At 34.3% G+C, this 14684-nt stretch overlaps 1 protein-coding gene across 8 annotated transcripts in view; it reads right to left on the minus strand.

Moving 5' to 3' along the window:
• Nucleotides 1–14684, minus strand: part of LOC105327229 (echinoderm microtubule-associated protein-like 2) — a 27766-nt gene continuing 13082 nt past the window's right edge. For 7 of the 8 annotated variants that reach the window (XM_066089227.1, XM_066089224.1, XM_066089221.1 and 4 more), the window contains 16 exons: nucleotides 13665–13814; nucleotides 13210–13282; nucleotides 12553–12600; nucleotides 11908–12009; nucleotides 11224–11325; nucleotides 9572–9706; nucleotides 9374–9473; nucleotides 9098–9255; nucleotides 8070–8195; nucleotides 7610–7741; nucleotides 7175–7331; nucleotides 2175–2272; nucleotides 1927–2014; nucleotides 1729–1824; nucleotides 1508–1638; nucleotides 1–1395 (listed from right to left, as the gene is read on the minus strand). In XM_066089227.1, coding sequence (XP_065945299.1) covers nucleotides 1270–1395; nucleotides 1508–1638; nucleotides 1729–1824; nucleotides 1927–2014; nucleotides 2175–2272; nucleotides 7175–7331; nucleotides 7610–7741; nucleotides 8070–8195; nucleotides 9098–9255; nucleotides 9374–9473; nucleotides 9572–9706; nucleotides 11224–11325; nucleotides 11908–12009; nucleotides 12553–12600; nucleotides 13210–13282; nucleotides 13665–13814 — 1822 coding nt within the window. In that variant the 3' untranslated portion in view covers nucleotides 1–1269. The remainder of the gene's footprint in view (nucleotides 1396–1507; nucleotides 1639–1728; nucleotides 1825–1926; nucleotides 2015–2174; nucleotides 2273–7174; nucleotides 7332–7609; nucleotides 7742–8069; nucleotides 8196–9097; nucleotides 9256–9373; nucleotides 9474–9571; nucleotides 9707–11223; nucleotides 11326–11907; nucleotides 12010–12552; nucleotides 12601–13209; nucleotides 13283–13664; nucleotides 13815–14684) is intronic. The other variant, XM_066089223.1, reaches the window with a different exon arrangement.

Consider the following 14684-nt stretch of genomic DNA (forward strand, 5'->3'; position numbering starts at 1 on the left):
TGATGCAACCAAATCTTTTATTCAAGACAAAATTTGTGTATATGATTAATAAAGAGAACAAAATTATATACGTATAATCTGTACATTTGATATAAGACACTATAAAAAGAGGGAAAAGAAGTTAAAGATTCAAGAGACCACCAAATGACTTGATCTGTAAATTGCCTATCATCAGAACTATTACATGAATATATATAATCCTAATGTTTTGATTTTGTAACAAGTTATCAAATTCAAGCACTTAAAAAAAACACATTAATAAAAGTAAAATAGTACTAATTAGTGTATTGCACATTAAAGAATACATTAATTTTACACAGTATGTTTAAATTGTTTGAAGATTTTCATTAATACAATCATTTTTACCAACATGATTTGTCTTTTAATTTTGAGCTCTCCTAATACTGAGAAGGTTTTATTAATTCATTATCTTAATTTTAATCATTGTGAAAACTACACATAACCTACACAGGCAAAATTAAAAAAAATAAATCCGATAATGAAAGCAAAAAGAAAAAAAAACATTAAAATTTATCAAAAGTTGAGAATTAATTATTAATTCATGCACAAATTAAAAAAAAAATAAGCAAAATCACTAACCACACTTGTACAAATTTCTAATTGGTTAATTATTCAAAAAACTATTAAGTACATCAAATCTTATATGAATTTTTCTTAAATATCTTCTATAAATTTCCACACATACACACATTGAATACATGTACCTACAATGTACACTGACTATGATAAATGCTGAAACTCATAATCTACATCCTGATACACAACTGTAAATCAATACAATTAACTGTTCTAAAAATCAATCTAAAACCCTGTTTGCAAAGTCTTTTATATTACTTTTAAAAATTGCTCCACATCAAATACTGTCTTGTTCATATATGAAATAGAAAGAAAAAATAAACATATGCAAGAAAAAGGTCACCAGACACAGAATATACATTTACACATTCAGATACATACATATTAAGACTGTAACAATACAAAAAGGTAGAAAAAGTTTCCCTACATCACTACACCTTGAAATTACAAAATATATAACAATAACATAGACCTATATGTGAAAACAACTGTATAATGCCTAACTAGGAAGTTGATATACAGTGCAACTCTCATTTACAATGTATAACCTCAAGTTACCATGTAACCCAATAAACAGTAGAACTTGTTTTACACTGCACCAGAGTTACAACGTAATCCCACTAAACAATGTAATTTGGAGTAACAGTGTATCCTACTTTACAGTGTAACTGTTTACACGACCTGCCATTGCATGATTGACATGTCTCTTCCTCCCGTGGACAACAGGCGAGAATCGTCAAACAGGAAGCTGACGTTGGTCACATGACTGCTGTGTCCCTTGTAAACATGCTTCTTAGCCTGCAACAGTAACATTAACCACCAGGTTTAAAGAGTGATGAATAGCAATGTGTGCTTGTTTTATACAAGGCTATGAGTGTGAAATGACTGTATTGGGGTTTTTTTCTTATACCTTTGGTTGACAACATGGATACTGGTAGAGATTGACTTTCCCGAAGTCATCAGCACTGGCCAGGATCTTCTTGTTGTTGGAGCGGCAGACATTGTTCACATCCGTGCCATCAGCTCCTTCTGGCCAAACTCCTGGAAAGTTCAAAATTCCATAAAGTCTCTGTTTTTAGTGGATTAAACTAGTATGGTAGGCTTGAACAATCTAGAAGGTAAAAGACATACCTGCAGCATTGAAAGTTAGAGTACAATTTCCGGTGGCCCATTCAAGGTCCCTGACAGCAGAAATTGATGTTTCTTGTTTGCATGCTGGAACTTTCCCTAAAAGAAAAAAATGTACATGCAGCTATTATATTCAAAATTAAGCTCATTTACTTATCAAAGATGAGAAAAAGAGAGAGAGAGAGAGATGAACTGACTTACAGTACAAGACTTCATAGTCTCCTGAGTTACTGCACAAATATACACCATCGGTTGACCAGTCCAGGTGTGTTACAAAGCTGCTATGACCCTTTTAAAAATTATATCTAAATTTACACTAAGTCAAACAGTATCTTTTAAAGTTTAGTAGTAAGACAAATAATATGTGTGTGCAAGTAAATTTTTTCCTCATTTTCAGAATCAACAAAATTGTAGATTACAGATCATCTGAGATGAATATATATACTGACTGAGCATTTTCCAATCCTGGAATATTTCTTGCCTCCCTCTGTCACCTCATAAATATAGATATGGTTGTCTCGAGATCCAAGAGCTAAGTATTTCCCATCTGCAAAGTCCAAATTTACAAGATGTGTATAAATTATAAAGTATATAAAACTAAAAGTATAAAAAACATGATAAAAAAAATAAGCAGGGGCACCGCAAAGCAGAGCCTACCCTCGCAAAATGAAATATTGTGGGGGTAAATGCATTATTTAGGATCTTTGAATTAAAATATTTTGATTATTCCTATCTCCATGCATGCCTAGCAAAATGAAATATTGTGGGGGTAAATGCATTATTTAGGATCTTTGAATTAAAATATTTCGATTATTCCTATCTCCATGCATGCTCTGGGGTGTATCCATGGATGAGGGGGGTAACATTTACATGATTGTACAATTCCTCATATTACTAGCGAAAACACACCACAATGTTTTTTACTGAAGAAATATAATTTCATTCCCTTCATTCAGTGACATACATTACACATTAAGACAATTACTGGGGTAGTGTAGGTAAATTTAAGTTTCCTGATGACTATGAAACGAAGCTTAAGATCTAACTATGGGAAAATTCAAATTAACATGTCAGTTTCAACCCCAATTTTTTAAACAGAGTAATTTATCTACAACAATGAATATGAAATGAATTCACAGTTAATAATGTTGATGATATTCGTCAAAGTCTTTTCTGAATTAAGAACCATTGTTTAATAACACAGGAAATGTAGCTCAGACAGCTGCTTGTTTTGATTAAATTGGGATGAACTTCATCTCCAGCTCGCTTCAATTTATCACTGTAGACATCCTTCTAACTCCCCATTTGTAAAACAATGTTTGTTTCTTATCTGTATAATTCCCTAAGTTCAACAAAATATCAAGTTCTTGATTTGAAATGTTTACCTTCGTGAACAGAAATGTCTATTGTCTAATCGAAAATAAAATTTCTATTTTAAATGTTGTAATTTTAACAATATTTTAATAAATATTCAACAGAATTACTTGGAAATGAACAGGGTTTGTCCTTAACTATGCTTATTAAGTGTACTAAGTTTGATAAACATGCATGTGTGGGTTTTTTTAAAAGGATAACATAGGTAATCATAGATTACTAAGCTCACCGAGACGGAGCATCACCCTTAAGAGACATCACCTTCATAAGACCACCTTTATCATTTTATATGAAAATCATACTTTATGATCTTGGATATTCATGGATTCTGTTTTGACAAAATATCGTATATCATCTGATAAACTTTTTTATGATAATCATATGTTCATATGTTAATCAATACAATGATATAAAATTAAATATTGCATCATGTCATATTTCTAATATAATATATATCATATAATAAATAAAATACTGTAATAAACAATAATGAGATTTGATATTGTAACGTATGATATGACATTGTATTGTGTTATACCTTATTGTATTTGATCACATAATACAATATCATAAAATATAATACAATATAGTATCATATTACAATATCATATTACATAATACATCATAACACTGAAACATGATATTTTGTTATACTTTCATGTTAAATACTGAAATCTGATTGGTTAAGACGCAGTTAATAATATTTACTATTACCCTCAGCGTTAGCAACGCACTTGGCAACGGGTAACATTAAAAAATGTTACATGCGCGAAAATTATGCGCGTACGGTTCGCTGTAGAATTCACGTTATTCCTATATAAAAGAAGTAAAATGTTCTTAAAAATTTTAAAAAAGACATTCAGTATAACAAAATAAATAGTGCCTGTTTGGGAGGATAACAGTTGAAATTGACACCCCTCGAAAACCATTGTCAACCTCCGCTTCGCGTCGGTTGACAATGGTTTTCTCGGGGTGTCAATTTCAACTGTTACCCTCCCAAACAGGCACTATTTATATAATATTGTATAATATAGAATGATATTGTATTGAATGACACTGAAACATATTTGATACATTATATGATATTATATCATATAATACAATATAATTTGATTCCAACATTGTATCTTATCAAATGATACAATATTATGTGATATGGTAAAATATTATAAAATACATTATTATATTATACATATTGCATCATATGACACTATATAAATAGTGCCTGTTTGGGAGGGTAACAGTTGAAATTGACACCCCGAGAAAACCATTGTCAACCGACGCGAAGCGGAGGTTGACAATGGTTTTCGAGGGGTGTCAATTTCAACTGTTACCCTCCCAAACAGGCACTATTTATTTTGTTATACTGAATGTCTTTTTTAAAATTTTTAAGAAAATTTTACTGCTTTTATATAGGAATAACGTGAATTCTACAGCGAACCGTACGCGCATAATTTTCGCGCATGTAACATTTTTTAATGTTACCCGTTGCCAAGTGCGTTGCTAACGCTGAGGGTAATAGTAAATATTATTAACTGCATCTTAACCAATCAGATTTCAGTATTTAACATGAAAGTATAACAAAATAAAATATATTACAATATCATATAATACAATTTCATGTGATATGACAATATATCATATAAACCAATATCATATCATACAATATCGTATAATACAATATTATATAATATTACAATATCATATAATACAATTCCATGTGATATTATTCTATATTACTGAAACCAATATCATATTATACAATATTGTATGATACAATATTATAGAATATACAATATTGTATCATAGGATACAATATAATATTTTGCAATATCTTATGTAATTGTATCATGTGATAAAATAATAAATTAAAAATACAATATAATATTATACAATATTGTATCATAATATACAATACTATACATAACAATATCATGATACATAATCATATCATAAAATATAAAAAAATTGAAACAATATCATATCGTATCGTATAACTTTTTATAATATAACATATGATATCATATTGTATCATATCAAACAATATTGTTTCATATCATACAATACTTTATCATAGGAATCATGTTATATCATTTATCAACAAACACATCTATCTATCGAGCTGGTTTGAGTGAGGTAGGAGATTTCTTTAGCATCCTTGATAATGGAGATCAGGCTCTGCTTCTGAAGCAACCTCTGCATTTAATTTATAATAAAGTTAAATCAACTATGCAAGCTATCATCTATAAAACATGTGACCTGTTCCAAAAAACTAAACCTCATCCAGCATCCGAAACCTATGGCTCAGATTCAGCATTCAAGCCCATCAGGTGCATTTGTATCATAAGACGCATCATCCATGCAATTTTGGTGAAGTTTGGACCAGTAATAACTAAGATATCATCATCAGAGGCACTAGCAATTAAAACCTTAACTTCCTCCAGCATCCGCAACCTATGGCTCAGATTCAGCATTAATGCCTGTCAGGTGCATCTGTATCATAAGACACACCATCCATTCAAGTTTGGTGAAGTTAGGACCAGTAATAACTAAGATTTATTTTTTAGCATCCTTGATAATGGAGATCAAGCTCTGCATCTGAAGCTACCTCTGCGATTCATTCATATTACAGTTAAATCAACTATGCAAGTTTGAAATAGTACTATCATCTATTAAACATGTGACCTGTTCCTAAAAACTTAACTTTATCCAGCATCCGAAACCAGACTATGCATTCAAGCCTGTCAGGTGCATCAGTATCATAAGACACACCATCCATGGAAGTCTGGTGAAGTAAGGACAAGTAATAACTAAGATATCATCATCAGAGGGCACCTGTTTCAAAAACTTTATCTAACCAGCTCTTAAAACCTTAACCTCCTCCAGCATCCGAAACCTATTGCTCAGATTCAGCATTCAAGCTTGTCAGGTGCATCAGTATCATAAGACGCACCATCCATACAAGTTTGGTGAAGTTAGGACCAGTAATAACTAAGATATCATCATCAGAGGGCACCTGCAACAAAAACTTAACCAGCTCTAAAAACCTTAACCTCTTCCAGCATCCGAAATCTATTGCTCAGATTCAGCATTCAAGCTTGTCAGGTGCATCAGTATCATAAGACGCACCATCCATACAAGTTTGGTGAAGTTAGGACCAGTAGTAACTAAGATTAATCATCAGAGGGCACCTGCAACAAAAACTTTAACCAGCTCTAAAAACCTTAACCTCTTCCAGCATCCGAAACCTATTGCTCAGATTCAGCATTCAAGCTTGTCAGGTGCATCAGTATCATAACACGCATCATCCATACAAGTTTGGTGAAGTTAGGACCAGTAGTAACTTAGATATTGCTATCAATGGGCACCCGCAACAAAAACTTTAACCTGCTCCAAAAACCTTAACCTCCTCCAGCATCCGAAACCTATAGCTCAGATTCAGCACTCAAGCCTGTCTGGTGCATCAGTATCATAAGGCACACCATCCATGCAAGTTTGGTGAAGTACAGACCAGCAGTAACTAAGATACTGCTATCAAAGGGCACCTGCAACAAAAACTTTAACCTGGTCCAACAACCTTAACCTCCTCCAGCATCTGAAATTTAGGACCCAGATTCAGCATCCAAGTCTTTCAAGTCCATAAGTAGGTCCAGATGCATCATCCATGCAAGTTTGGTGAAGATAGGACAAGTAATAGCTTAGATACAGGACCTGCAACAAAAACTTTAACCAGGTCCGGACGCCGACGCCGACGCCGACGCCGACGCCACCGCCGACGCCGAGGGTATAGCATAAGCTCTCCTTGACTTCGTCTCGGTGAGCTAAAAATGGACGACCATACACACACAAGCACAGCAGCAATGCAACAAGTTGCACAAGGGAATAAAAATGGCAGAAATGCATTCAAGAGAAGAGGAAACAGGTGCATATAGTACACAGAAATAATTTTTACTTTTCCATTTACAGAAAATTTTACAAAGAGCACCTATTTTTTTTTTTAATTTGCCTCTAAATTAAGGCATGAGGTAAAAGCATCAAAATATAAAGATGCTGGGCAGAGGCTTCATGTACATACCTGGAGAATACAGAGCACACTCTATCTGTTCGTTACCATCTGTGTGACTGGTAACAATCTCATGAGTCTCACAATCCAGCACCAGCCATCTTCCAGTCTCTGTTCCTATGGCAACCACACTGGCATCTGGGTAAAAGCTACAGCTGTGGGCTGGGTCCTGTTGGACAAAAAAAACCTCAAACTGATTTTAAAATTACATTTTATTGTTTACTACCTGGTACATGTATTGATATTTTTCTTGTTGAAAAGTTGTCAAAACAGCAATGCATTTCAAATGGTATTTCTATCAGTTTGGATGCAACAGACAAACAGCTGGAAAAATATTTTTCATATTCTAATCCAATGAATCTGTTCTTTCTTGTTTTTTCTGACAATTGTAACAAGACATTTAAATTGACGGACATTTAGAGCCAAAGTAATAGACTCAGTACTCACCGAGAGTTCCTTGGACCAGACGACAGATCGACTCATGCTGTCCCACATGTGTACTTGTTTGTCGGAGCCACTGGTCATAAACTGGTGCTGACTGGGGTGAGAAGCTAGTCCCCACAACTCATCCATGTGACCCTAAAAAAAGAACAATTTATACAAGTACCTTGATAATAGGATGTTCCATCTGAAGTATGGACTTTTACTTTCCATTTCAGCAACAGTGTGAATATCACAAAGAAGTATTGAAAATTACTTGAAATGCCTTTTTCAACATATTTAAATACTTTTTCATGATTATTAGGATTACAGCAACAGAAAAGAGCAAAAACAATGCAATTCATTGATAATTCCATTCGAATAGGACATTTTACACTCTATCATTCTTGCAATGAGGTTTCCTTTATAAGGCTAGTAACACCATTTAAATCAACAGTACATAAGTTGATGGGGTTGAGATACTTACCTGTACAATGGGGTTGAGCTGTAGATCCACGGTCCCCTGGAGGATACAGTTCCTGGTGGTCCCTACAAGAACCATGCCTCCCTTACCCTGGTTAAGCATCCTCACCCCTCCAAAGTTCTCGGGGATCTTGAATAAAAAATATTGTAAATTAATTCGAGAGTCTTAAAAAATAAATTAACAACAAAATAAAATATTGTTACAACTCCTTTTAAAAATCAGAAAAAAACCCAAATCCTGGTACCATAGTAGCCAAGGGTGCTAATCCACTTCATCACCCAGAGACTAAATACTAATTAAATACAACCCACTTACGGAATTACATTAGGATCAATCTATTATGCTAAAACTAAAACTTTCAAAACTGCAGTCATTTCTGAAAACACCCCGCATTCATCTAAATGTATGCCAAAGTAACGTAAATGCACTTGCACTATCATACACTATAATTCTCATATTATTTGCACATTTTACAAATCATAAAACAAATTTTTGACAAAACTTGTAATTTGTAATTTGATATTGTTGACATTATTTTATGCTATTTCTAATACCTTTATAACATTTTCACATCCATTTCTCAATGATAACGTTCACACCTTACTTATAATGATGTTTTTCTTTTTAATTTTATCCATCTTATAATGATATACTTTGAACTTATAGGTAAAGATGGTTAAAATGTAAAGTCGATTGTGGCTAAATCGTCCAAGTTCAAGAAAGATAATAGGGGCCCCTTCTAAGTCACTTGAACCGAGAGAAAATGGCGGACTGTGAATGTTTACACCATCCCGGTGAAGTAGATTAGCACCCTTGGAAGCTGAATTATGCAAATACCGGGTACATTAATATTTATGACAGTTTTGTAAGTTTTTCATGAAGAATAATGGTTAAAAGACAATTTAACAGAGAAACAATAAAACTGAAAAGATTTTTCATTCACAGAATCAAATTTGTAATGATATGCTGCATGAATTTTTGTGTGAAGGGTGAGGAAGGAGGGATTCAATTCATTAGACATTCACAATCACCTCTGTCTCGACCCCGGTCTTGGTGTAGGAGCTGTCAAACTGGACAATCTTCCTGTCCTTTCCCCCTCCAGAGAGCAGGGTGCCATCCTTCATCACACACACAGAGAAAATCCCACCTTCATGGACTCCCTCAATAGCTTTAGATATTCTGTTGTTTCCTGTTGATAAAGTTTTCTCAAGCGTGTTGATAACAATAAAAGGGTACAAAGACACATATTGGGCACTTGTTTTATGTAATGAAAATTATACTTTAGAAACAAAATTTTCAAATCAAACCTTTGGGCCAAATAAAAATGTTTCCGTTTGAATCTCCAGATATAACGTCTCCATTCTCGGCAAATGCTACACACAGAACAAACTTTGGTTTATCATGTTTCTGTAAAATATAAAACATGACATTCACTTTACTGTCTCAAAAACCCCTTACCAGACAGAGAATAATGGGGCACTAAATGTAAGTAAAACTAGACTTACATCAAAGATGCCGGTCTTCTTGGCCAGTGAGCCTCCCTCAAGGGTCCAGAAGGAGATCTGACCTTTCCCACAGGTGATGATGTTGCCCTTTTCCAGGGGATGGAACTCTGCAGCCAGCACTGGCTCAGTGGAACTCTGAGGAACAAATCAGGCAGTAATAATCTATGAAATTAATATCTCACATGTTAAGACTCATCTTTTGATGCCTATAGGAAAAACAAGAGGCCCGTGGGCAACAATGCTTACCTGAACAACAATAGCCACAATAAAATCAGCTTTATGGAGTCACATACAAAATATCTTAACAATGTCGTATAATATATTCTGCATAAAAAAAATTCCCCTGCATATTCTTATGTATATTATTGACCCCCTTTGTATAAACAGGATGATTTTACAGTGATATTACATAGAGCAGTGCAGTCCTTGAGTTGATGATCAGACTTAAACAACTGTTTATATATAGATCGTAAAACTACATCAGACTTTGAACTACTTGTGAGGCCCAAGAATTGTCTAGGGGCCAGAGTCTAAATAATTTTAAAGAATCAGAACATTTAAGTTTTTGTGGATAATGTAAATACTTTCCTTTGTAAAATTGAAACCCCTCCCCCTCCCAATGGGGCCCAACCCTACTCCTGAAGATAATGATTTTGACAAATTTAAATCTATACTATCTAAACTGACTAAAGTTACAGCTTTTCTAGGCAAATTGGGTTTAAGAAAATGATATTTAAAGATTTTCCACTTATATTCCTATGTAAAAGTTTCACCCCCCCCCCCACCCATTGTGGCCCCACCCTACCCACAGGGATCATGATTTGGATAACTTGAATCTACACTACCTGAGGATGCTTCCATACAAGTTACAGCTTTTCTGGCTGATCAGTTTCAGAGAATATGATTGTTTTAAATTTACTCAATATATTCCTATGTAAAAAATTTGACCCCCCCCCCCCCCAATTGTGGCCCCATCCTACCCCTAGGGATCATGATTTAGACAACTTGAATCTTAACTACCTAAGGATGCTTCCACATAAGTTAAAGCTTTTCTGGCTGATCAGCAGGGTTGTCTCTATAACCCGGGGGGGGGGGGGGGGGGGGGGGTCAAGTCAAGTACAAAACTCTGTTTCTCCAAAGCTAAGTCTTTATCCTTAACAGCCTTGCACTGTCAATAACATTTTGTTTGACAAAACAATTAATACACATCAATATTCCCCTCTCCAGGCTGCTACCACTGCTGCTGAACGATTTTCCTAATCAGTGACTTGTAAATTCACTTGATGTCCTTCTAATGCCCTTGTTAGTTCTAGCAGAAGTCTCTTGCAATATCACTAGATGTAATTAGTTCTAGCAGAACTCTGAGCTTAAGATAGTTGACAAAGAGAGGAGACTATCAGTTAACATAGCCAAAGGGGAGAATTCTAAGCTCAGCTGAGGAAAATTGACAATTAGGGGAAAGTCCTGAGTTGTTCTAGCTATGAGACTTTCAGGCTCAGCTAAGGAGTAGTCAATTAGAAGGGAAGCATTTGGGGTGGGTTCTGAGTGGGACAATTCTAGACCCAGGGGACCCCCTGGGGTTAGGTTCTGTCGGGAACAATTCTAGACCCAGGAGGTCTCTGGGAGTGGGTGTTTCTGGCAGGGTCACTGACCTTGGTCTCGGTGATCTTCTTGGGGTGAGACTTGCTCAGGTCCCACACAGACATGACGTGGTCATTAGCGTCATCCACCACCACCAGCTGGTTCCCTCCGTCCTGTACGTCACAAAAAAAATACAGACTATTTCTCTTCTCAACGAGATTCAATCATAAAAATCACAAGAATTCTGGTCATCTTAAAAAAAAGATCAGATACAATTATAGATTCTCAGAATAGGTTTGTATTTGAAGTGTGTTTGTAGTTTTAATTAACCTGGATTTTCTGAGATAACGAAAATGGTCAATTTGTTTCTATAGCTTTTGTCAAGCAAACTTCAAAGACAAGACACCTGCAGCAAAGATTTATTTCCTATTTTTAACTCACTATTTTTGCCATACAAAGCTGATCCTAAATATGTTATTCTAACAGATTTATTGATTATTTATCGGCATGCAACCATGAGCATTTCTTCATATGAAAATGCTGTAAAAAAAATGAAAAGCTTGACACATCTATATCATCGGAGCAAACAAGATCTGTGAAGCGTATATAAAGTATGGTATCAAAAGTAAAAATGCTTCTGAGATATCAATAGCTCTTTAGGTACCACTGAAATATTCAGATATCTCTTGAGCCACAGGGATGTCTGTGGACCGCATTAGATACAGGTTTATACTCAATGTTCATTATTTTCTTACCAGCCTGGAGAAGGAGAGGCAGCTGACAGCCTTGTCGAAGTCTCCTATCCCGATCACATGGAGGGTGTTCAGGTTCATGGTGTCCCATATCCTCACATGGGGCTGTTCATACAGAAAGAGGGTCACAGAATGTCAGAATCAAAGTACTGACGATCACAACAGCTGTATGTTAATGTTATAAATTCGGATTGTGGTAGTAATTAGTCTACATTAAGGGTATAAGGAACTGAGTAATCATATTTCCGAATACTTTGAATAATTCATTGAGGTATATATATAACTACAAACGTATATGGGTAAACACATAAGGTAAAGTTAACGAATGATTAACATTTCCTTGCATCGTCATTTACAATACCGTACAATACAATCATGCAGTGAATATCGCAATATACATCCAATATATCAACACCTGCAAGCTTTCCAGGGGGAGAGTAATTAATTTAAATTCTTTATTCAATGCATTGTTTGCATCTTTTTAGCAAATGCAAAATTTTCACATCATTACAGCAAAATCAGTCCCAAATAAGCAATTAATTGCCAACAACTGATAATGCAATAAAGTGCATGACTGTGATCTGCAATGGGAATCCAAATGCATTATGCAACATGGCACACAACTGGATAGTTGTTAGCAAGTCTTACCCAATGATCTTTATCTGCATCAGGGATATCTTTTTTCCCAGCTTTTCTCTAATCATGCAACAGAGCACAAAAAGGACAGGTGAGAAAAAGAAAACAGTGAAATGTAAAACCAGGGCAACAAAAAAGGTCCAACTAAGCAAAGAAAATATAGAAGAATTACACCATTCCAATATCCACCATAGAATTAATTACAGAAAGTTAACATATGTACCAAATACGGAAGAATGTTAAATGTTTTAATATACATGTATCTTGCTATCATATAAATCAAGGTTTATATTATTTCTATAGTTATAGATATACAGTTCATGCATTATTACTTCCAGGTACACAAATGATAAGATAGTTACATATAATTTATAAATTTCCATTTAACAAACTTGAAGTTTGCACAACTCACTGTCAGGCCTACATTGATTAACAAAATACATGAAATACAACATAGACATTCAAAATTCAGTTAAGAAAAAAATTATGAACACATAAAATATTTTTTTAAAGATAAATGTACTAAGCAAATAGATGATAGAATCGATCTTTAATGAATATATGTGCAAGCAGACCACCAAGCAAATTGAAGATAAAATTTTTTTTACAAAACATTTTTTTATATCCTGACATTGTGATATTTATTGACATTGAACTTTGACCCCCTACCTTGCCCTCTTTCTGGTCATGACCTGCTACTTGACCTGTGGCAACTCTCACTTGGTCAGGATGAATGGCGAGACTACAAAGACATACATGTACATAGAGTGACATTAAATTAGTAAATTAAACCAACTGGTATTTGTATGTTTTAATGGTACTATCAAAATAAATCTTTGTTTATAAGCCTCATAAGTATATGAATAGTAACAAACTAACCATTAATAAACTCTGTATTAAAACATGTACTTGTATATTTATTAAAGAAAAAAGTCCAGCAGGGAAATATAAGAAATATTCAATTACTGTGTATTCCAAATCTGCATTAAGTTACAGAGTAAAATGCATTATAATTGAAATAAATGTAATACAATCCTTATAACAATGTTAGACTGCAACTTTTTCATTCAAAACTGGGTTAAGTCTTGCAGCATGAATGTGTATTAAAGCCAAAAGCGACTAACCACTTCACGTCGTCGGTGTGACCAAGGTAATGCCGTTGGGTATTCTCCTCCACATTGTGGAGAACAACTGCTGCTGCTGCAAAGTAGATGATTTCTCCAGTGGAAAGGTAGTACAAATTGGAGCGACAGTCTCTGCCTCGGTACCCATAGCTTGTTACAGTCAAGAACGCAAACAGTCAAATGTTCTCAAAATATTTACATATCCTTGATTTATATTCAAATGCAGTCTTAATTTAAGGACTATACTCTGTCCCAAAATATCCTCGATTCACATTTTGCTTAATTACTCAATATTTATAAATACCTCAGGGTTCAAATGACGTTCATTCCAAAGTATGAAAATGTATGAAGACTTCCAAGATTTCTCAGTTGAAACGCCCGTTAGCTTATCAGGTTTCAATACATGGCTAAAACATGTGATGTCAACGAGGATTTTGTATTGCAGCAGGCCCAAATGATAACATTGAAAAATTGCACGAGTGACTTCCAAATGGAGAAATGATGTAAACATTCCACATTATAAATCTCCGTAAGAAATCAGTTTTAGTTCCTGTCAATTTTTTCGAGTGAAAAATGATAATGTGTGAATGAAATTATCATGGAAATTTTCCCTTTCATCTATTTCAATTGTACTACTTTCACCGGTATGTATATTTTTATTAAAAAACCGTCCAAACGTGCAGCATAAATATCTTTACAAGGCAATATCACTGTTTATCATGTATTTGGCCTTTTTTTTTATACAGTTGTATATATATAAAACATACATTGCATTTTAAAGAGTTGGGGGCTAAAACATTTGTTTACTATACTATGGAATCATTAGAATTTTAGGAGGCTCACTATTTATAGAATTCGTGTATTAACATTCTCTACCTAATGTAAATCACAACCATTATTATTGATCAGTTTCAAATCCACAAAATTATGACCTCAAAACCTCCAAGAAGTTGATAATTCACCAAAAAAATAGGCCCCAAAATTTCAAATGACTACATCATGTACATAACAGCTTATCAA

Source organism: Magallana gigas, chromosome 6, assembly GCF_963853765.1.
Source record: "Magallana gigas chromosome 6, xbMagGiga1.1, whole genome shotgun sequence".
NCBI classification, from domain to species: Eukaryota; Metazoa; Mollusca; class Bivalvia; order Ostreida; family Ostreidae; genus Magallana; species Magallana gigas.